Genomic DNA, 23,584 nt, shown 5'->3' with positions numbered 1-23,584 from the left:
AGGCTCTGAGCTTCTGAGCTTCGAAGGGTTGGGAGGATAGCAGTGTCTTCCTTTGCAGGTTGCTGAGAGGCAGTTGCTCCTCTGGACAGAAGGTGGAGACCGGAAGCAGTGTTTGTCCTTCAGTGAGCACCTCTCCTGCCAATGCTGGTCCCGAAAACTCCGGGGAGCACTGAGGGGTCACTTGGGGGTGACAAAATCCCAACGGCAACCCCTTCCCCTCAAGAGCCCAAGAGTCGTTTCTCGTCGTTCTCACCGATGGTTTGCACCAGGGGCAGCCACACATGAATTAATAAAGCGGAGGAGAGGTTTCAACCCAGGGCGCGTGGCGCAGCGCGGTGAGGCGGAGGGAGGCTGCGGCCTGCTCGGTCGCTCTGTCCTTGTGATGAAATCGTTCCGAGCCTCTGCCTGAGTTTCGCAGGCAGCTGCGGCATTGCACGGAGCGTGACATCTGCGCATGCGTGGTTTGTCCTCCGCGTTCGCGGCGGTGCTGACACACCCCGCGCATGCGTGGTTTGTCCTCCGCGGTGCTCCACCAGAGTCTACTGACCGCGCGCGGAGTGGGTTTTCTAGGTCAGTGATAGGAAACAAAGGGGGATCCATGGAAAGCAAACGGAAATGACCCGATAATCACGCAGGAAGCAGCGGGTGACGGACGTTTACCTGTCCCTCGGGAGGATCGCACCGTCTATACTCTTTGGGTTTAGTTGTTCCCTGGTTCTGCCTTAGAAAGATGCTCCCGGGAGGAGTGCCGTGCACAAGAAGCCTCCCTGGCATCCAGGCCGCGCCGGTGAGGACCGGGGTGGGGTGAGCACTGGGGTGGGCACTGGGGTGGGGTGAGCACTGGGGTGAGCACTGGGGTGTGGTGAGCACTGGGGTGGGGTGAGCACTGGGGTGGGCACTGGGGTGGGCACTGGGGTGTGGTGAGCACTGGGGTGAGCACTGGGGTGGGGTGAGCACTGGGGTGGGCACTGGGGTGAGCACTGGGGTGAGCACTGGGGTGGGCACTGGGGTGAGCACTGGGGTGAGCACTGGGGTGAGCACTGGGGTGTGGTGAGCACTGGGGTGGGGTGAGCACTGGGGTGGGCACTGGGGTGAGCACTGGGGTGAGCACTGGGGTGAGCACTGGGGTGTGGTGAGCACTGGGGTGAGCACTGGGGTGAGCACTGGGGTGAGCACTGGGGTGTGGTGAGCACTGGGGTGAGCACTGGGGTGAGCACTGGGGTGAGCACTGGGGTGGGCACTGGGGTGGGGTGAGCACTAGGGTGAGCACTGGGGTGGGCACTGGGGTGAGCACTGGGGTGAGCACTGGGGTGTGGTGAGCACTGGGGTGGGCACTGGGGTGGGCACTGGGGTGAGCACTGGGGTGAGCACTGGGGTGTGGTGAGCACTGGGGTGAGCACTGGGGTGTGGTGAGCACTGGGGTGGGGTGAGCACTGGGGTGGGCACTGGGGTGAGCACTGGGGTGTGGTGAGCACTGGGGTGAGCACTGGGGTGGGGTGAGCACTGGGGTGTGGTGAGCACTGGGGTGAGCACTGGGGTGTGGTGAGCACTGGGGTGGGCACTGGGGTGGGCACTGGGGTGAGCACTGGGGTGTGGTGAGCACTGGGGTGAGGTGAGCACTGGGGTGAGCACTGGGGTTGAGCACTGGGGTGGGGTGAGCACTGGGGTGAGCACTGGGGTGAGCACTGGGGTGTGGTGAGCACTGGGGTGAGCACTGGGGTGGGGTGAGCACTGGGGTGGGCACTGGGGTGAGCACTGGGGTGTGGTGAGCACTGGGGTGAGCACTGGGGTGGGGTGAGCACTGGGGTGGGCACTGGGGTGAGCACTGGGGTGTGGTGAGCACTGGGGTGGGCACTGGGGTGGGGTGAGCACTGGGGTGAGCACTCCAGTGTGGTGAGGACTAGGGTGGGGTGAGGACTCGGGTGGGGTGAGCACTCCGGTGGGGTGAGGACTCACGTGTGAGGACGGGGCAGCAGGCTGTGACCCTCCAAGGGGCCCAAAGGCCTCACCCCGCCCCAGGTAGAGAGCTGCTCTGGGCACTGGACCCGGGCCCTGTCTCAGTGTCTGGCCATCCCTGTGGATCCTGACGCCAGCTCCCAGGCAGCCTTCCCCACGACCACAGGAGCCCCAGTGGACCTTCCCTCCCTCCTGTCCCCCAGGAGCCTGGGCCTTCCACACTGCTAACCACTGAGTGATGCCCAAGGTTTTCTCCATCCGTCCCTCCCTCCCTCCCTCTCTCCCTTCCTCTCTTCCTCCCTCCCTCCCTCTCTCCCTTCCTCTCTTCCTCCCTCTCTCCCTCCCTTCCTTCCTTCCTTCCTTCTTCCCTCTCTTCCTCCCTCCCTCCCTCCCTCTCTCCCTCCCTCCCTCCCTTCCTTCCTTCCTTCCTTCCTCCCTCCTCCCTCCCTTCCTTCCTCCCTCCCTCCCTCTCTTCCTTCCTTCCTTCCTTCCTTCCTTCCTTCCTTCTTCCCTCCCTCCCTCCTTCCCTTCCTTCCTTCCTTCTTCTCTCCTTCCTTAATTTTGACACCAAATGTTTATATTCACACATAGCTTCATTTTGCTCTCCAGCAGAGAACTTTCTGGTTTAATCCTTCAAATCCAGTTTGGCTCAAGGAAGGGAGTGCAGGAAGAATTGTTTCTAGATGTTTCCTGCCCTCCCCACCCCCAGTAGTACTTGGGAGGCTGAGATTCTGAGGATTGTGGCGAAGATGAGGATAAGACCCTCATCTCCAATTAACCAGCAAAAAGTGGAGGTGTGGCTCAAGTGGCTCAAGTAGAGCACCAGTTTGAGCAGAAAAAGCTAAGCAAGAGTGCAATCCCCCAAACCAGCACACAATCCAACAAAATAAAGCACAGAGTAGGAGCAGTGGAGCTAGCTTTCATATACTGAATATATGACAGTACTTCATACAAGGGATTTGAGCATATGAAAATTCTGGTCTCTCAGTGGGGCCCTGTATACATGGTCTCTCAATGCCCTGTGCACATGGAAAGACCACTGACTTTATTATATCAGAAGTAGCCAGGTCAATTATGCATCATTGTGACACCATGATGCTCCCTGTAAAACAGGACAGGTATGTCAGGAGTCTGTCGAAGTGCAAAGAGGGAGAATTCTCATGAAGCGCATTTGCCAAAACTGCAGCACTAAATGGTACCACAAGGCACCAGGGCATGGTGCACAGTTAGACACACTGAGTCCCTGAGTGAGCTCGATGATTCTGGCATCTACCACTTTTAGTAAAGTCTCAGAACATAGAATCTGGGTTCCCAGTGGCAACCCCCCTCCCCAATCCTTCCTCCTTTACCCCCTCCGTGGCCTGTCCTCTTTCTGGTGTTCAGGCTAGCAGGCAAATAAGCATCATCTACAAAAGACAGAGCCAAGCAGGATTTACAAAAGTCACCTGTATTCCAGCCAAAATATCTTTAAAAAAGAAATCCCTTCAAAAGGGGAGAGAAAGGACATAAGACTCCATACACTGAAAATATGTATTGAAATTACAAAGTCAGACTATTCCATATGATTCCAAAGTTACAAAACACAACAAGAAAAGGCATTCAAACATCTCTTTATACATCACAGTGTTAGTGGCACAACACGGACTGACACCGCACAAAAACACACACCCACCCAATTTGTTTTGCTTTTGTTCTACCACCACTTGTCAAATATACATGATGTCTGCATATGCGTGAGTCCTTCATGCATATTATTTTACAAGACTCAGATACACCCAGGGCGAAGTGAGGAAAGCACAAAAGTCAGGCATGTGGCACATGGTGACCCCTGGCCGAGGGTCGTGGAATGGTGGAAGACGGGATTTCACATGTCAGATGGGGGCTGAGAACCAAAACAGCATGCGCTCCAACTGGAGATGCATTGACAATTATATCTTAATGCGGGTAAGAGGTTCCTTTGCTCCTTTTGGGGGTTTTGGCAATAATCAGTCATCAATCTGTTTTGTTTAGCTTCCTAAGGGCTTAGGCTAATTATATGGAATAAACAAGCTTTGGTATTTTTTTTAAAAGAGGCCTTCGTGAAGCTTTTTACATGCAAAATGTTCTCCCTTGATGATTTCATTGTGATTTACATATATACACAGGTGTCTTGACTTCTAAACGGGAATCCGGGAAATTTACAGAAAGCCCACCCCAGTCCTTTGCAACCTTGTGAATTTTAAACATTACCAAGGGAAAAAAATTCTCTTCCAATTGGCGAAATCATGTTGGTAACATCCAGGGATAAACACATCGTGAAGTTCTGTGGTTTTGGTATCTGACAGCCTGATCCCCAGTCTCCAGGTCCTGTGTCCTACCAAGTCCCGGCCGGGGTCCCGCAGCGGTTTTTTGAAATATGGAACACGCTGTGAAAATCGGATGCTGCAGCTGTCAGCTGTGGGTTCTTTCGTCTGAACTCCTGGGAGCTGAGGAGGAGGAAGTGCTGTGGACAGGAGCCGATAAGGCTCAAGATTTTGTTCTTGCTTGGGTGCTAAATCAGCCTCCACCCTAGGAACTCCCACAGGGACGCCTGGGAGGAGGCAAAGCCCTACTAGATGGACTACAGGATGTACAGCAGAGATCAGACACAGTCAGAGAAACCCACCAATGTGGTCAGCTGAGATACCTTAGTATCTCAGGTACCCCTCCAGGTCAGCCAGGTGTCCCCGCAGGACAGCCTGTAGTGGCCCTGGGCCTGCCACTGAGGGCCTTTCCCTCTACCCTACCACCTTCACTGTGGTGAATGAACAGCACAGGGCCTCGCTGGGTAGAGTGGACATGCTCTGTAGGAGATCAGCCTTCACAAACTTCATGCTCGGCTTGGATAAGCCATGCTGCGTGTCTGAGTCTGCTCAGCTCATGCCTCTCCATGTGGCCCTGGGAATTGACAAGACCCACTGCCATTTGCAAGCAGCACACTCCTGGACATTGGCAGCACTTACTGAAAGAGAGGGGGGCCCCCAGAGTAAATGGGGGTTTATGACCTCAGTGTGACCTTGCTGGTGGCTCATGACCGACTCAAACCTAAATGTGCCAGAAGCAAAAGCTCAGAGCAGGCAGGAGCAAATCAGACAGCCCCTGGCTGACCCCGGAATCACCCTGACCCTACCTGGATCAAGCATGTGCTTGGAGGACACACCGGAAGTAAAGGCACAGCATGGTTGGGGCTGCTGATGAGCACAATTTGGTGAGAGACACTCCGCTGCTTTGTGGACAAGGAAGAGAGCCAAATCCTGGGCATCCAGCCTTCTCAAAGGCTCCGGCTCCCAACGCCCCCACGGGACTGTCTGCAGTGGGAGGGACTCGTGCAGGTGCAGTGGGCAGTTACTACCCTGGGTGGGAAGGCTGGAGCAGTGTGAAGACGGGCCCCGGGCACACTGGACAAAGGACCACAGGGTGACCACACAGCCACAGCCAGGCAGCCATACTCCCAAATTACAGATGGAGATCTCAAGCCCCGGCCTCTTGCCTCAGGCTAGAGCGGTCAGCCCATCCCAGAAAAACCAACTCAGTTCTTCACAGTGTCTCCAACCAGAGACTCGGGGCCTGAGGGTCACCTTTGAAGACTCACTCAGGCATGTTCTTATCCAATTTGTTTGTTTGTCCAGGGGCTTGAACTCAGGGCCTCTCCCTCTACCTAGACCATTTCACTCAAGATGGAAACTATACCACTTGAGTCACATCTTCACGTCTGGCTTTTTTGCTGGTTAACTGGAGATAGAGTCTCATGGACTTTTCTGTCCGGGCTTCAAACCTTGATCCTGAGATCTCAGCCTCCTGAGTACGTAGGACTACAGGTGAGAGCCATCAGCACCCAGCTTCTTATCCAAGTCTTGAACTTTGAACTTTGAAGCTGTAACTACACAGAGAATGTTTGGGCCAAAGTTTTGACACAGGACGGATCTTCTAAATGGCTTTAGTCTCGTGAGAAAATGGGTTTCAGCCATGAAAAGAACAAATGGTTGTGTTTTTCCTCAATTCACTGTCAAGAAATGAAGATGACCTTTCGGGACAGGGAGGGGCACCAGGACCTGAGACTGATCACACACCGTGGACTCACACACGCAGACACACAAAACCATATTTTAAAAATGAGCTTGCAATGAAAAAAAAATAACAGATTAGAAAGGATTTTGTTTCGTTTTACTTCTTTGTAGATTCCTTAATCTGCCTCCGGGAATCCCTCCATGGGGACTCCACAGCACGTGCCTTTGTTGCTGGTAAGCACGCTTGGCTTTGGGAGTCAATTCTCTTTAAAGGAAGCATGTTGTCCACTTGTCGGATTCGAAGGACAGAGAACAGTGCAGCTTCGTATCCATCCGGGCTTTGCGTTGCCGTGGAAACAGTCCCATACAGCCCTGGGAAAAGCCACGTGGTCCCATCCCACGTAGAAAGAGCTAAGCAAAATGGCGGGTGATTTCCCAGCAGCCATGGTCAGCTGGTTAACCTCAAGGCTGGGCTCGAACTCCATGAGACACAAAATTTCTCCAAGGAAAAAATGTGAAAATCCAGAAAACTCCAGCTGGCCTCTTAAGAGCCCCTCAGCTGTTAGCAGAAACCCTGACTTCCAAGTGTAAATAATGCACACTTCGAACTGTGCACTTGAAAATGAAAGCAAGAGGCCAAACTACAGTGATTCTGAGTGGAACTACTTCCAAAGAAGATATTTGGTTCGAAGATATGCGAAGGTATGCTGTTGATGAGCAGGGAGGCGCCCGCCCGGTGAGCTGGCTGAATCACCAAAGAAGAACAAAAGGCAAACCTAAGTGGGAATGACGTTCCTCTAAACGTGTCAATGTTTTCAAAGTGATGTAGTGTATATGACCCACGTTTATAAGAATACGCAGCTTACAGCATTGAAAAGGTATTACAGCAAGTTCAGGAAAAACACAGAGTGCATAAGGCTTTCTAAATCTCCTGAAAATGGGTCAAAGCCAGGAAAGTCATTTAACTATAACTTCTTAAAATGCACATTTCCAGAAAGGCATAGGATGGCATATATGCACCTTGTTGATTTTTCACTACTCAGTTGGAAGAAAAAAAGCCTCCTAAAAAGGATTTTACTAAACGCCTTGAGTAATTAAAAAAAAAAAAAACTTGTCCTAAACAGAGTGCTTGTCTCAAGTGGGAATCACTGGCTTCTGTCTGAAGAGAGCTGGAATCCTTAAGACTTCGTCCTTCAACAACAGGACGCCATCTTGAAGCAGAGGAGGAAACAGACAAAGCTTTGTCTAATCAGAACTCTTAACCTGCACCAGACAATTCCCAGTCTCCAGCCGTGGTAGGAAACTGCCTGGGAAACTGCCTACCAGGCCATCGGCCTGGTCTGCAGAGACTGGATCTGTGGGACAGGATACTGGGCCTCGCCGTGCCCACGCCCAGGTGACCGTGCCTGCGGCCTCAGCGAGCTTGCTGGTGTCCCTGACATCGTGGCATCCAGCCTGACGCTGTGAAGCTCCATGGGGCACATAAGGCAAGATACACGTTTAGTGAGAGGAGAGTGGTGGGTTGGGGAGCCGTGCTTCTCGAGGCAAGGGTCTCTCCCGGCACCAGCCATCGTCTAGGTGGGTAAGGGGTCGTCATCACCTTTGCCGCACTTGCATTTGCAGCAGAGTACGAAGGGAGTGGCCAGGAGCAGGAAGGGAGAGGCCACCAAGAGTAGAAGCCCAAATCCAGCAAAAATCCCCACGACCTGGAAGAAGAAAACCAAAGAGGAAAGAGGTAAGAAGGGCTGGTGTGTAGGTTCCATGGCTGAAGTAGAAACCACACAGCCACCCACCTACCCACCCATCCATTCAGCCACCATGCATCTGCCCATTCCTCCATCCTCTTCTCTCTATCCATTGAAACACCCATCCAGCCATCTACCCACCTATCCAACCAACCATCTATCTATGCATTCTCCACCATCCCCTCCATCCATCCACACATCCAGATATCCATCCATCATCTATTTATCCAGCCATCGATTTCTCTATCAATCATCCACCCGCCTTCCCACCAGCATGGAGCCACCCACCCATTTCCTTCCCTTCCCTTTCCTTTTTTCCTCCTTCCTGGATCCCCTTCTCCTCCCTTACTTTCTCTCCTCTTCATCCAGGCCTCTAATTAACCAAACAGAGCCTCAAGATCCCACTCTTATCTAGACAATAACCTAAGCACCATATACACAAAGTACTTGTATACAAGGGCACTGGATGCTTTTGCCCTCAAAGACGGCCTTGTCTGGTAGAGAGACCAAGATTTCATCAGTGGATGACAATGTATCTTAGGAAATTGCCTTCAGGTTGTGAATAAGCGATGGACGCTTCCATTTGTTAGAGAGAAGTTGAGCTCCCAGGGGGTGGAGGCTGAAGTAATGACCCAGCCCTGGACTCTTCTAGGGTTTAAAGCATAATGGTGAGTGTTACAGTTTAATTTTTGTTTTAAAACATATTTATCCCTAGCTGTGTGCAAATGCTGGAAGGAATAAGCTTCTAATGTAGACATGCTGTTGTCTAAATCAGGCAGTACAACTGTTCCAAGGAGGCTCAGTTTGCTTTTGACTAGCCTGTCCATCATCTGTGTTCCTCCCAGCTCATGGAGTTAGACCACCACCCAGTGGTGACAGAGATGAAGTACATGCACGCACTGGGCGTGGGGCTCAGATGCTGTCATTCTCCTTACCTCTGTTGTGCCCTTCAGCTGGACCCCAGGAGATGCCCTTTCCAGACCTGCCACAGGTATTGTGAATAACAGTCAGAAACTATCTGTCTGTCCTTCCTAAGGGTCAGCGTCTGGCTGAAACGAGCTGCCCACTAGCCACGCTGGACCTGGGTGAAACATCTTTTCCTTATCGCTCAGAAGAGCCAGCATTGGATAAGGCTTTCCTCTGTCAGGTGCCAGCATCCTAGAGGAGAACATCATCAACCTGCCGGCTCTTCTACGTGTTGGCTTGATTCCGGGATGGTGCTTGGATAATGCCAACACACCCTCCACAGCTCAGCAGTGGTGGGGTCCGGGGTAAAGGCGCAGGAGGTGGATGATCAGACGGAGGCCCACACACGGGCACCGTGGAACCCTAGAGGTTGTGGGAGCTATGGCTGGTATGAGAAGTGTAACAGGAGAATACGAGTGGAGAAAGCCTGATACATCACACAGCGAACTTGTCCCAAGACCGGCAGAGTGCCTGTCCTTCACTTTGCCTGATCTCTGCCACATCTTGATAGCCATTATCTATCTTCTGGAATTCGCCCTTTGTTCTGTGAATGGAAACTGCCCCAAGCTAAACATGTATAGAGAAACATGTATTGGAGAAAGCTCAAGAGCTTTGGGGTTCTGTCTTGTTCCTCTTGACCCTTGCTTATGGGTCTCCAGTATCCCCCTCCTCCTCTCCCACTATCAGTGCATGGCTCTAGCAGGGAACTCAACAGCTAGTGACACAGGCGCCAGCTCTCCGGTGATGTGCCACAGAGCCAGCCCAGCCCCCCTGAGATCTCTTTCCTGTTTCTTTCCACAGGAAGCACAGGATATCAAGTACAAACTCTACCACGGGGAACTAAATAAATCATGCAAAACCTTGAGGGGACAAAGATGTCATTTTTTGTTTGTTGTTGTTGTTGTTTATAGCACTTCGTCTCCTTGTTCAGAAGGGTACTGAACAAAATACGTTTGGTGTAAAACATGATAACTCCATACATAGAGTAAAGGTGAGCTGCAGTAGTCTCTAAAGGCACAGAAGATGCAAATCTCTTGGGAAATTTTAATCACTTTCACATAGTGCAAAGGTGGGAAGAGTCACAGAGTCAAACCCCACAAGAATGACAGATTAGGGCTGGGAAGGTGGCTCAGTGGTAGAGCGCTTGCCTTGCATGCTCAAGGCCCTGGGTTCGATTCCTCAGCACCACGTAAGCAAAAAGAAAAAAATCCAGAAGTGGCGCTGTGGCTCAAGTGGTAGAGCACTAGTCTTGAGCTGAAGAGCTGAGGGACAGCGCCCAGGCCCAGAGTTCAGGCCCCATGACCGGACCAAAAAAAAAAAAAAAAAGAATGACAGATTATCCTGTGAGGGCGTCACCTCCAAAATTAGGGGAACAGCACAGGGAGGTTCGGGTGTAGTTTTGAGACTCTCGGGCACTGCCAGCAGGGCACGGGCCTGCATGGTAGAGAAGGGTCCTCCTTGGTGTACAGGAAACTGGTGAATTCTAGGCATGGGCCTCTCTGCCAGGGGCTGTGCACCCGACCCGCTGTGGTCAGGATTGGGACTTGGGAAATGAACCGAGTAGGGAGCGAGAGAGTTGAGCATGGCATCCATAAGGGTTACAGGGTACATAACCCTCAAATACAATTCAAAAGCTTACGACCTGCCGTGGTCTAGCTGCAGGAAGTGGGGTGGGAGCAGACCTTAAAGACAATGGAGGAGATGTAGGTGGGAGAGAAGAGAAGCAGCTAGAATCAGAGTCCGGGGTGGAAAAGGAGGATGGCAGGCCACTCCAAGAGAGTTCTTCAGAGAGACGGCCAGGCTGGCACTGGCTTCTCTGTAGAGACGGAGGTGGGCCCAGGAGTGTCATGAAGAAAGCCTTCTGATTGTGTCCTTGGGCATTTTACTCTGATGCTCTAAATCCTTCAGTGGCTCCGACTGCCAGGCAACACGGCACCCAGGCGTCTCCAGGTCCAGGCATGCTCTTCCCGATAGTTCTAAGCCCGCACAGGCCCTGGCTCCTCCCGCAAAGTGCTTTGCTCTGAACCCTTCCTCTGATGTGGCTGGACCTGGCTTCCTGTCCCTTGCCTTGAGCTTCCAGCCGGATTGGTCAATGAGAAGCACTTCCCTGCTTCGGGTGCTCATTCTGCTTTGCAAGCTCAGGAGCGCCCAGAGCCCTGCCCCCTCCTGGGAGCTCTGTGTGGGGAAAGCAGCAGCAGAACCCAGGCCCTGCTCGCCCCCCTCTGAAGCACAGCTGCTGGCAGAGAGCAAGAGAAGGGGTGACACTGTCCAGAGAGAAACGCACCTACTACCTCACTTAGCTGCAACCCCTCTGCCTTTCTACATCACCTGCATAGTATCGCCTTTACGATAACAGTGTAAAAAGTGAATTTAAAAAGGCCAGCCGGTCCTTACTTCATCCAGCTACCCCTGATAGGACCCCTGTGTCCAGGACACAGGACCAGCAAGCAGCCCCTGCCACCAAGGACACCCAGGTGCTTTTGAGGAGATGAAACACAGGAGGAGAGAGGAGGCCAGTGAGTGGGGGGGGGCGTGGGGGGGACCAGGAGGGGACGCCCCGTTCCAGATGGAGAGCAGGAGACTCGATGTTCTCACATAGGACATGGGGCCTGAACAGGGTGGGACAAGGGCAGCCTGGACAAGCAGGGCCGGGTGTAGACAGGACGCAGAGGGTCGCGAGGACGGATGTATGTAACAGCAGGTGCAGGGCCACAGAGAGGCAGAAGGGAGCTTTGCTCCTGAGAAGCTTTGCTCCTGGTGGTGTGGCTAAAGCAAGGGGAAGGAGATGGCTTGGCCCAAGGGCAGAAAGCTTACAGTCCCGCGCTGCTGGGGCTCTCTAAGCCCACAGTAGGCTGTGGTAAGGACACTGAGGAACACCAATCCTCTTTGTCAGCTGAAAGCCCTTTGTAATAAAAACAAAGTGCAACAGACCCACAGGACCATCCGCAGGTCCCCTGAGAACAAGGCACAGGCATGACGCCGGTCCGCAGAGGACATGAGGGACCCGGCAGGATCCAAGCCCAGGAGCCGGGCAGGAGAACGAGGCCTTTCTAGGCAAGTGTTCACGTTGTGGCTGCCCAAACCACAAGAAGAAAGGGAACTTCAGGTCATGGGCGCTGTCATGTGTTGGCTTTCGTTAGCAGAGACCACTGCGGGCCCCAGGATGGGGCCTGAGGGTCCCTCAAGTGATGGCTACGTGTGGACCTCACTGCTGCTGTCTTACCCTTCACAAACTTGGGTCCTTTTGTGACGGGCCATAGAACGCTTTAGGACGCTCGTGGGACTGAGGGCTCCTGTGCCCGGGGCCTGTGCCCACCTGTGTGATGTCTGCGTGACAGCAGGCCGCCCTGGGGCCCCAGCAGGGCGCTGTGTGGCTCACTGGCAGATGCGGGGTTTCCAGGTGTCTTCTCTGCCAACAGGGGAGGGTATGGCAGTGTAGATGGCCTCCTTACAGTTTCCGTGTTGCTCACGTGCCTCCTAGCAGTGTCGCTGGCCAGGAAGCCACCGCTATCACAAGCTCTAGAAGACTTGGCTCATTTCTAGCCGATACATGTGCTGACTACACTTAATGTGACCACCCAGGTGACACAGAGAGGATGACTGCAGTTATGCCTTCCTCTCCCCCTCTTCTGTGGCACCTACCCTTGCAGCCCAGCCGCCATCTTGGTGGGAAGCTCAGGCCACATGAGGAGACAGGGAAAGGGTATCTGACCAACAGGTGGAATTCTGTCTGTCCAAACAGTACATTCAACTTTTAACCTACAGTGCTTCAGACTGTGGCCTCCATTGGGAACCCAGTCTTTGTGGATATAATCAAGCAAAGACATGATTAGTGGGGTGAGCCTTAACCTGCTATGACTATAATCCTTACCTATACAGGGAATTTGAACCCAGAGACTGACACGCATAGGGAACAAAGTGTGAGGACATGGAGAGAAGGTGGCCAGGTGCAGGCAGAGGGCTTGAGTGGCACATCTCAAGCCAAGGACTGTGAAAGAGGGTGGAGGGAGGGAAGGAAAAAAGGCAAGGAGGAAGGAGGGAGGGAAAGGAAGGAAGAAGGAAGGAGGGAGAAGGGAGGAGAGAGGGAAGAAAAGGAAGAAGGGGGAGGGAGGAAGCAAAGGAGGGGGGAGGGAGGCAGGAAGGGGAGGCCAGCAGGTTCCAGAGGAAGCATGGTCTTGGCCAGTTTGCAGAGCTTTGTCCCAGCAAAGCAGACACCACAAAGCAGAAACGGCAGGAACACTGAAGCTGTAGGTGCCCCAAGGAAGGGCAAAGCCAATAAAGTCAGACCAACTCTCAGGACCACGGGCCAGCAAGCAGAGGTGCTTGGGTCAAATCAGGCCACCGTCCATGACATCTTTGCAGGATAAGGAATGGAACATACTCTTACTACTTGTTGAGGCAGCCACCCCTGGGGGTGGATCAGACCCCAGTGCAGTCTGCCTGGGGTGTGCAAATGTGTGTGCCGTTGGGCCTCCGGTGGAGCTGACTGCTGCAGAGAGGCCACAGTGTCGGTGGGACCCTGGTGCTTCCCAAGTGCCCCTCGCAAGTCAGGCAGTGCACCTGCTGCAGGCACAGATGTGCAGCTCAGCGAGGCGCCAGGCGCCGGTGGCACACGCCTGTAATCCTAGCTACTTGGGAGGCTGAGATCTGAGGATGACAGTTTGAAGCCAGCTCACACAGAAAAGTCTGTGACATGCTTATCTCAAATTAAGCACCAAAAGCTGTGGCTCAAGTGGCAGAACACCAGCCTTGAGTTTGAAAGAGCTAAGGGACCACATCAGCCCTATGTTCAAGCCTCAGTCCTGGCTGAGGAGGAGGAAGAGAAAGAAGATCTTTATTCAAAGTCTAAGCATCACTTTGCACAAGGGCCTTTATCACCTCCCCAAGCTGCAGACATCACTGAGTCCTGCATTCCTCACTCTCTCTTCCTTTTACCAACTTGCTGACCTCAGCCCCTGCTACAAGGTTCTTTGCTACAGGGAGCATCAGGATTAATAAACCATGGTCAGCAGACAGACAGATCACAGCCAAGGTCATAAAAGTCTGATGTCAGAGACACTCCGAGTGCGAATTGGGCAGAGATTGCCTCGAACCCTGATCAAGGCGTAAGTTCAGCCCAGTGAGGGGCTCTTTCCAGATTTCTTTCTGTATAGCAGACCCTCAACCAGCTTGTTAATCTAGAAACACACATACACATGCATGCACACGTACGCACACACACTTCCTCTCTCCCTGTGAGAGTGAAGTCGTGGGTAGCCACGACTCTTACCTGCGTCCGATGCCAGATCACGGATGCGCGGGAGTGGCCCAGCTTGTTCCGGCAGGGCCCCTTATCATAATGGATCAGGAGGAAGTCGTCCTGCGAAGCACAGACAAGGCAGGGGTGAGTGGGGGTCAGCGTGGATCACCACACTGAGTGTTCTCTATGTGTGGGATAGGGGGTGGCAGCCAGGGAGGCCCACATGGCACTCCCGGCCACCAGAGGGAGCTGACCAGCTCTCACTCTGCGGCCCAAAGAAGGGGCTGGGAAATGGAAGCATTTCCAGAGTGTAGAAAAGAGGATGTTGCTGGAAACACCAAGAAATGATGGTTTCTTTACATAGAAATACTGATCTCTCTGAGGTCCCCTTGTAAAAGATGCATCAAATTATCACACACCTAAATAAGAATGATAATTGTCAATAAATTGTTCAAAACGTTGAACTAGCTGAGAGAGAGAGAGAGAGAGAGAGAGAGAGAGAGAGAGAGAGAGAGAGAGAGAGAGAGAGAGAGAGAATGTTGAATACACAAGGCTCAGGCAGGCACGGGGATCTGCCTGTTGGATCCCACGCGATGGGTTTCTGCAGCTCCTTCCAGCACCCCACCTGGGAAGTGCTGCCCATCAGCACACGTGCCCAGTGCTGTTCCAAGCACCTCCTCCCACGATTTCTGTTCAGAGTGTGCACAATCCCCTCCTGTCTCATAGAGCGTCTAGTTCATGCCTTCCTCCACCCGCACGCAGCTCACCCACAACTTCCCATCACCGGACCCTCAGCTGCCCGGCTCCACAAGGCAGATCCAACCTGCCCGGTCACTGCCCGAGGCAGAATCCCCACGGGCATCCCAGCATGCAGAGAACACTCAGCTGCACCTGCACCTGGGCCCGGCCCAACCTACCCAGACCAAGCACCAGTCAGGACAGGCATGTTTACTCATTTTACTGACTGCAAATAAGCAGGAAACCCAGGTGATAAGAGAATCAAGGCGCTTTGCTGAAATCAGGCAGAGACAGGGAACAGATGGTGTCTTCTGGTCTTCAGATCAAAAAGGCAAGAGTCCTGTAGTGGCCTAGACCAGGCCTGGCCTTCTCCTAAAGGCTGGGCGCCCCTGGTTACCGGTGCCTGGTGAATGAGCCCTCACTCAGCCCACACCGCCAGGGGCACAGCGGCTCCACCCAGGGCCCGCTGCTTGTTCTCAGCTACCGCAGGCCTCACATCCATGATAAAGTAATTTTTCTGGGAAAAACAAAATTGTTGAGGCAGCAGATAAGAGAGTCTGTGGCTGGTATAAGCACGTATAAGATCCACCCTGCCTGAGAAACACCCCAAGACTCCTAATCCCACACCCCACGACCATCAGATCAAAAAGCAGGAATAATGCCCTGCAGCCAGACAAATGGGTGTCACAGCCCGATGACAAGGCAGATGCTTGCCAAGCAAAATGAAATTCCCCTTCATGGAACATGTGCAGTACGCGCTTAGCTTATCTTTAAGCGAATACTTGGGACCCCTAATCAAGGCCTCGTGTGCTGCTTATCATTAACATCACCATAACAATGCATTCTGGGAATGTGCAGTTGAAAAACTGTCATATAAACACACTTGCCACTCAAAATTTTCCGTCATGAATTGCACCCCCCCTTGCTTCCTCCCCTCTCCCCCCACCCAAGAGAGAAACCCTGCAACCCTGCCCTAGTCTCCCCACATCATTGTCCCCACATCATTACTCAGGGCTCGCCGGCTCCAGGCGGCTACCATGCTGTGGAGTATATTACGTTACTTTTACGTCCACAAACCTGTTCTTTCTCTTATTACTGGCACACCTAACAAATACCACCACCCTCCAGTAACAGTATACTAAAATGATTTATGTTGCCAGGCACCAGCGGCTCATGCCTGTCATCCTAGCTACTCAAGAGGCTAAAATCTGAGGATCATGGTTCAAAGCCAGCCCGGACAGGAAAGTCTGTGAGACTCTTATCTCCAATGAACCACTAGAAAACCAGAAGTGGCTCTGTGACCTCAAGTGGTAGAGCACTCGCTTTGAGCTGAAGAGCTCAGGGACAGCGCCCAGGTCCAGAGTTCAAGCCCCATGACCGACAAAAAGAAAAAGAAAAAAGAAAATGATTTATGCAACATGGTATATAACTCTTAGGTAATAACTATATAATTCATACAAATAAAATACTCAATGCTTTTAAGAAGGGTAGATATTTGTGACTCACAAGACTCACAAAATACTTTTGTTTCCATGCATAATATTTATTTTGTTCTTCTATCATACATTAATTATGTTTTATTGTGACATTTCCTTCCCTGCATACAACACACTTTGATTGAATTCATCTTCTCTATTACTAATGCTTAGCCTCTTCCTTCCATGGTTCTGGGGCTTGAATTCAGGGCTCTGCCCTCGCTAGGCATGCACAGCTATAAACTTTCTGCTGAGCCAATGCTTCTGCTTTCTCAAAGGTCCTGGAAGGCCGGGTTTGCATTTTCATTTGAGTCTCTGTACTTTATTGGGTTAGGGTCCACTTGTGCTTTTCTGTCTATGGTGTTCATTTTATTTGGTGTCTGGTGCATACGTGTTTACAATATATCTCTTCATGTTGAATCATTCCTTCATCAATATCAAGTAAAATTCTTTGCCTCTTCTAGTTTTGGCTTCCATTGTACTTTCTCAGAAATGAAGACAGCCGCTCCTGCTTATATCTAGTCTGTACATACTTGGAAAATCTCTACCCATACTTTGGCTTTAACTCCGTCTTTACTTGCATAGCATATTTCTTACAGGCAACAAATGATTGCTTTTTAACCAAATTTGCCACTTTGTATATTTTGTTGATAGAACTAAGACATTCAAAATTATGCCTGAAAGGTATGTAATAATTTCTGTTTGATCATTCCCTACTTTCCATTTGCTCATCTACTCATCTACAGGTGATTCTTTCTTGTATTTCCATCATTGTTTACATTACTCCTCTGCAAGTTTGATTTCTTTAAGCCAGCCAAGTGACCATGACTTCGTTTAGCTGCAATTTATACAAAAAGGTTCCATTGCTTCTTTGTTTATAAGGCCCATACTGCTCAGTATAGTTATCTGGGTTGACAGTATTTTCTTTCAAGGCTTGTAAAGATCATTCCATGTGTACCTTGCTTGTGATATACGTGTGTTGAGGAATCTGCTATTATTCTGAGAGGTGACTTGGTACTTGTTTTCTGCAGCTCTAATTATGCTCTGCTTGTTTTGTATGCCTGGCATTGTATAAAATGCCTTCAAGAAGTTCTTTTCTTGCCTTTTCCCTTTAGAGTCCCAGGAGCCACTGCGGCAGGATGCCCATCTGTTTCTCAAGAGTTTAGATATTTGCTGCTATTCATTCACTGTGCATTTTCATGCCTTTGCTGGTACTTCTTCTATGCCCATCATTCATAGGTTTAGTCTTTCACCCATGTCCTACACATTCACTCATAGTTCTTTTTAACTCTTGGAATCACCTGCATATTTTAGTACATCTGTGCCTTTTCTTCAAGCCCTGGGGAGATTTTCAACTGAGTTTTTATTTGATTTATTGAGGTTTTTAGTTTCAAATTTTTAATTGACTCTCCAGAATTTCTGTGTATTTAATTCTTTTATGTCTCACATTGTCTTCATTTCATCCAGCCCTTTTCAGATTCATGTCCTCTTTAACCAATCATTCTTAAAATTACAAAAGCTATCTAAAGTTATGAAGTTATTACTGTGTCCTCTGGTGTACAGTCCTCGGGGGTATAGTTGTTGAGTTTTACAGGAGTCACGCCGTCACATTTTTTCACATCTATTTCTTTGGTTTGATGCCAAATCATTGGCTGGGGAGTTGTCTCAGCATTCAGGCAGGACAATGTGTGGTGGGCTGAGCTGCTATTGCTCACCACTGGCTAGGGGTTTGGCTCAGTAGCCAAGCGTTCATTCATGCTCAGGCACTGGTCCCAGTTGCAGGAATTGCTCAGATAATGAATGCGAAGCAAACTGCAATCGTTTATGGAAGTATCTGCCATCTATCTCCTTGGGAGCGTTTTCACTGCAGAACTTCCCTTCTTTGTGTACGGAAGCTTTAGGTAGCTGCAGATACTTTCACAGCCTATGGGCCAGAAAGTTTTCTATTTGCTCCAAAAGGGCCCCCTTCCACTCATTACTAGCTTGTTTTTCTAGAATCAACAAATACCCAGGCTTAAGAGTGTTCCCCAAATATGCCACAAAGTGTTGTGCTTGGGGGGGGAATGGGGGGGATAGAGTACTAAATTCTGCACTGGCAGATGAAGAATTAAAGCCTCTCAGCTTCTGACCTTCATGCTTCCAGACCCTGCTACCAATCTCCTTTCTGTTGGCAGGAGGCAGAAACTAGAGACATCACGTGGTTTTTAAGACCTGGGTCTTGGGTTCTTGGTTCCACCTGCTAGAAATCCTCACTGGAATGTAGGTTCTACAAGCAGGGTTCCATGGCCTTAGATCCCACCCAGAATGTCTCAAGTAGACACTCCTTTGCTTCTTAACTATCTACTAGCCTGTTCAGAGAAGGACAGGCAAACTGAGATGAGATGAAGGAAGATGTGGAAACCATGAGGTTCAGAGGGTCTAGACTTATGTCCTTGGAGTGGGGGGTGGGGGGGACCTTCCTTAGCTAGACACAGTTTCCAATGGCTAGTCTCCATGTTTTGGAATTACTGGATGTTTCTGTGAGAATAGACACAATGGAGCATGCTCTAGACAGCAGCCATCACTGAAATGCATAAAGATTAAAAAGGAGGACTCAGCACACTAAGGTTTAAACTTGGCTGTTAAACTCTGGCTTGAAGCAACCCTAGTTTAAGCACTGAGCTTGGATTTTAGAGTCTGCAAGGCTGGATAGTGGGTCCCTTCCTGTCATGGGTTTCAAAGAGACAGTGAAAACTTCCCTGGACTTCCTCTCGAGAAAAGGAAATGATCATTCCAAATCACAGAAATGCTGCATGAGATGATGACCTCAATAAATACTAACTACTTTCTGCTGGGTGGAAGGAACTACCCTGCTGCTACAAGTAGCTCGTGCTGTGCTGGAGCCATGTGGACAGCTGAGAAGCAGCAAGGCTTCCTGGGAGGCAGGCATGGCCAGACGCTGTCTGGAGCCATCGATGGTCCTGCAGCCCTGTGTGTGCACCAAGAAAAACCTAGGTAACTATGTCCTGAGAGAAGAGGAAGCCAGGTAGTAAGCCCTTTGGGCTCAGCTGCCCAGGGCTCACGGCTGCATCTCACTGTGCAATTATGAGCTCTCCTAGAATGCTGCTTAGGTCCTTGGCTCACAGCTCACACAGTGGACTCCTGCTGTGGGGATCCGCCCCCCACAGCAACAGGGTCACTTTTCAGCAGCCCTTCATCTTCACAGGACAACAGGAAGCTCCTGGCAGTGAGGAGGCTTTGACGGGAGCAAAGGGCTGTGCTGCTGTGGTGTGGGTCAGACAGAGCCGTAAGGGAAGCAGGAACTGGGCTATAGGGCCAGGACAGGCAGTGAGGGCCACTGCAGGGGACACAGATGCCCACTGCTGTGTGGAAAGGAAAGGTGTGGGCTTCCTTCTTCTTCTCCCCTGTCTACTGGCTCAGACAGCAAAGGAGCGAACGGCAGAAACTACAGCTATTTCAGAAAGCAACCTTTATCTCCATCTATTTCTGCTTCTGCTCCTGAGTCCCAGGGGCTAATCTCCTTCCTAAGTGCAGGCCAGGCATAGGCCATTAACTCATAACTCAGTGATCAAAATGCCCAGAAAATAGAGAAATATAGAAAAGATTTTGAAGGGTGGAAATGATGCTGTCCTGCTTTAGTTGATCTTCTAAACATGACCTCAGTTGCAGCATAAAACCAAAGAACAGAAGTTCCAACTTCAGTTAAAGATAACAAATCATGTAGCTGAATCATTAGGCTTGACCCCAAAGTGCAAATGAAGCCTCTGAAATAGAAGAATGGTGATAGTTTTCCAGATTTATTCAGCTCCATCAGACTGAACAGTAAATCAAACCGTCCAAAGCTGGTAAAAAAAACAACAGGCTCTACAAAGGAACAATGCCAGGAGATGCTACCCTCCGCATTGGGTAAAAGGTGGCTTATATATCACACATCTGTTACCTCATTTAATATGCTCTCTCAAGTAGACACTCCTTTGCTTCTTAACAATCTACTGGCCTGTTCAGAGAAGCCAGGCAAACTTTCCAAGTTCATCCAGTCTTCAGGGTTTTAAGGCCACTTTTCTGTCACCTTGGCAGGCTAAGCTGGCCACTAAGATCCATCGGATGCTGAGGTCAACCACTGGCCTCACACAGACCCTCACCCACATGGCCTTAGATGGCCAAGGTAAGAACAAACAGGCAAACGCTTCTGTCACACAGGTGAACTCCCAACAATGAGGCTAAGGAGCTTGAACTCACCTCCTTTAGATTAAATCCCAGGGCTTTATACTAATATTGAAGAATCGGATGCATTCACCTTTGCTGCCCAGAACAGAACAAAGATATCTTTTCATTTTTGTTGTGACCCAGGACTTGATTTACTGGGACTTTTGCCAACTGCAATGCTCAGTACATAGTTAGAGCTATATTATATTCTATATTATATTATTATCATATTTACTTATAGTCTTGAAAGTATGTACAAATGAACTCTTCTTAAACCTGAAGCTAAGCTGTCACCATGTTGGCAAGATTCCCCCTTCCAATGTGAGCGAGGGAGGAGAACGGGAAGCTGATAGAAGCACCTAGGACAGCAGGCCTGAAACTCCAGGGCAGGGGGGACTTGGAGGGGGCTGGCTCCTGGGAAGAAGGGTTGGAACAAAGTCATGTTTTACACTGTAAGTGCTTCTGTCCAAAGCCTGCACTTGGTGCCTGCCACACAGGCAGGGAGAGGCTGCACACTCAGCATGGAAGAACTTCGGGAGAAACCCACGTTGGGCTAGAACACTCCATTCTGCACACAGAAAATGGCGCACAAGCCTTTCCCTGTCCCGTGGAGAACAGGAGTGTGGGTGTGACATGCAAAGCACCTGGTGCAGCCCGGCTCACTCCACCCCTGCCTCTCCTGAACCCCACTGTCCGTCCCACTAACAGTCCCTGCTCAAACCCACCAGTTGAAGCCCTGAGCCCCTTCCGCTGTGTGGGGGTGTCAGGTTAGGTAGATAGTGAGGGTAGGATCTCATGATGCAATGACTGCTCTTCTCCTAGGAGAAGGACAGAGCCTGCTGCCTCCCCCGTGTAAGAACTCAGTGACGAGAAGCCAGGAAGGAGCCTGAAGTGGAGGTGCCCACTCTCAGACCTCCTGGCCCGAGCCCTGAGACAGACCAGGACATGGCCCTGGCTGTGGTGCCCCAACCCAGCAGGGAACCTGACACCCCTCCCTGCAACAAACCCAACGCCTCGGCCCGGCTGACCCCAAGCCCGCACCCAGCTTCCACCGCCCGCACTGCTGACGGAGCTCCTGCCTCTGACTCCATCACACCCAGCAAACTCACCTCTGCACACACACAGAATAAGATCCCTGCTGCCGGGCATCGGTGGCTCATGCCTGTCATCCTAGCTACTCAGGAGGCTGAGATCTGCGGGTTGTGGTTTGAAGTCAGCCCAGGCAGGAAAGTCCATGAGACTCTTATCTCCAATAAACCACCAGAAAACCAGAAGTGGTGCTGTGGCTCAAGTGGAAGAGCGCTTGCCTTGAGCTGAAGAGCTGAGGGACAGCGCCCAGGCCCAGAGTTCAAGCCCCAGGACTGGCACAGAGGGGGGTGGGAGAGAAAAGAAAAGAAAAGAAAAGAGAAAGACCCCTGCTGCCATGTTCTTCCATCGCAGACATAATTGCCTTCCTCCCTGGAGGAAATGGCCGCTCTGTTGATGCTCAGGCCCCGCCCCCGACCCCCCCCCCCCCCGTACTCACATCCAGCGACTCCAGGCAGTACCAGCAGAAGGCATGCTTGCAGTTCTTGCACATCATCTGTGCGCAGCCTTCATCCCGCTCGATATACACCTTGCACTTGGGGCACCGCTTGATGGGCGCATCAGGCTCTTCCATCTTGAAAGCAGAGCTGTGTGTGACAGTCAGTGAGGGCCAGTGTGCAGGGACTGCCAGCACCCCACAGCACCAGAGGGCAGCAGGTCGGACCACCCGGTGAGCCCTGCTTCACTACAGAGACCGTGTGTGTACACGTGCGTGCGCTCATGTGTATGCCAGTAGTGGGACTTGAACTCACAGCCTCACCCTCCCATTGAGCTTTTTACCTCAAGGCTCAAGGTTGGTAGTAAGTTCTAGGTACTTTGCTGGGATCAGAATAAAGTAAGTTATGAACACACACCCCAACACACATATTAATCCACCTGTTTTAACTGACAGTGCTGTTCTCTGGGGAATGCTGCCTGGGTTTGTGTGGCCATGAGCATGAAGAGAGTTAATCCTCAGGTGGAAGAGATGCTGAGCAACCATGGCTTCTTTTGGGCCTAACAACTAACTGGCAGCAGGAAAAAGGCCGGGTAGACACCTCCATTTCCTGTCTATGACCTTTGCCCCAAGCCACTCTTTCCTGCGGTCACTGTGCAGCCATCTTGGAAGCACACAGAAGAAAGGAGCAGACAGAATATCTGACCAGCTGCCAGATGCAATGGCTCTTCCTGTGACACGGCTGCTCCTGACCAGTCTGTCAGATGACCACAAGACTATCACAACACCCACAGAAGCCACCTCTGAGCACGCTGGAGATCGGCACTATTTAACTCTGAACACTTTGCTCATCCAAACTCATTTATCCCTCATACCTGGGGCACTGAGCTGAGGGCCTTCACACCTGGAGCACTGAGCCGAGGACCCTCATACCTGGAGCATTGAGCCGAGGGCCTTCACACCTGGAGCACTGAGCTGAGGGCCCTCACACCTGGGGCACTGAGCTGAGGGCCTTCACACCTGGAGCACTGAGCTGAGGGCCCTCACACCTGGAACACTGACTCAAGGGCCCTCACACCTGGAGCACTGACCTGAGGGTCCTCACACCTGGAGCACTGACCTGAGGGCCCTCACACCTGGAGCACTGAGCCGAGAGCCCTCACACCTGAAGCACTGAGCCGAGGGCCCTCACACCTGGAGTACTGACCCTAGAACCCTCACACCTGGAGCACTGACCTGAGGTCCTCACATGAGCCTGGAGCACTGAGCCGAGGGCCCTCACACTTGGAGCACTGAGCCGAGGGCCCTCACACTTGGAGCACTGAGCCGAGGGCCCTCACACTTGGAGCACTGAGCCGAGAACCCTCACACCTGGAGCACTGAGCCGAGGGCCCTCACACCTGGAGTACTGAGCCGAGAGCCCTCACACCTGGAGCACTGAGCCGAGGGCCCTCACACCTGGAGCACTGAGTCGAGGGCCCTCACACCTGGAGCACTGAGCCGAGGGCCCTCACACCTGGAGCACTGAGTCGAGGGCCCTCACACCTGGAGCACTGAGCCGAGGGCCCTCACACCTGGAGCACTGAGTCGAGGGCCCTCACACCTGGAGCACTGAGCCGAGGGCCCTCACACCTGGAGCACTGAGTCGAGGGCCCTCACACCTGGAGCACTGAGTCGAGGGCCCTCACACCTGGAGCACTGAGCCGAGGGCC

At 51.7% G+C, this 23,584-nt stretch overlaps 1 protein-coding gene across 2 annotated transcripts in view; it reads right to left on the bottom strand.

Moving 5' to 3' along the window:
- Positions 1–3,401: 3,401 nt before the first annotated feature.
- Positions 3,402–23,584, bottom strand: part of LOC138838610 (E3 ubiquitin-protein ligase RNF144A) — a 109,593-nt gene continuing 89,410 nt past the window's right edge. For both annotated transcript variants that reach the window (XM_070038002.1, XM_070038001.1), the window contains 3 exons: positions 21,876–22,023; positions 13,962–14,051; positions 3,402–7,687 (listed from right to left, as the gene is read on the bottom strand). In XM_070038002.1, the coding sequence (XP_069894103.1) occupies positions 7,556–7,687; positions 13,962–14,051; positions 21,876–22,023 (370 nt within the window). In that variant the 3' untranslated portion in view covers positions 3,402–7,555. The remainder of the gene's footprint in view (positions 7,688–13,961; positions 14,052–21,875; positions 22,024–23,584) is intronic.

The sequence above is a fragment of the Dipodomys merriami genome, unplaced genomic scaffold, assembly GCF_024711535.1.
Source record: "Dipodomys merriami isolate MVZ:Mamm:240054 unplaced genomic scaffold, mDipMer1.0.p SCAF_285, whole genome shotgun sequence".
NCBI classification, from domain to species: domain Eukaryota; kingdom Metazoa; phylum Chordata; class Mammalia; order Rodentia; family Heteromyidae; genus Dipodomys; species Dipodomys merriami.
The sequence above is the reverse complement of the archived record's forward strand: the minus strand, read 5'-3'. Positions and strand labels throughout refer to the sequence as shown.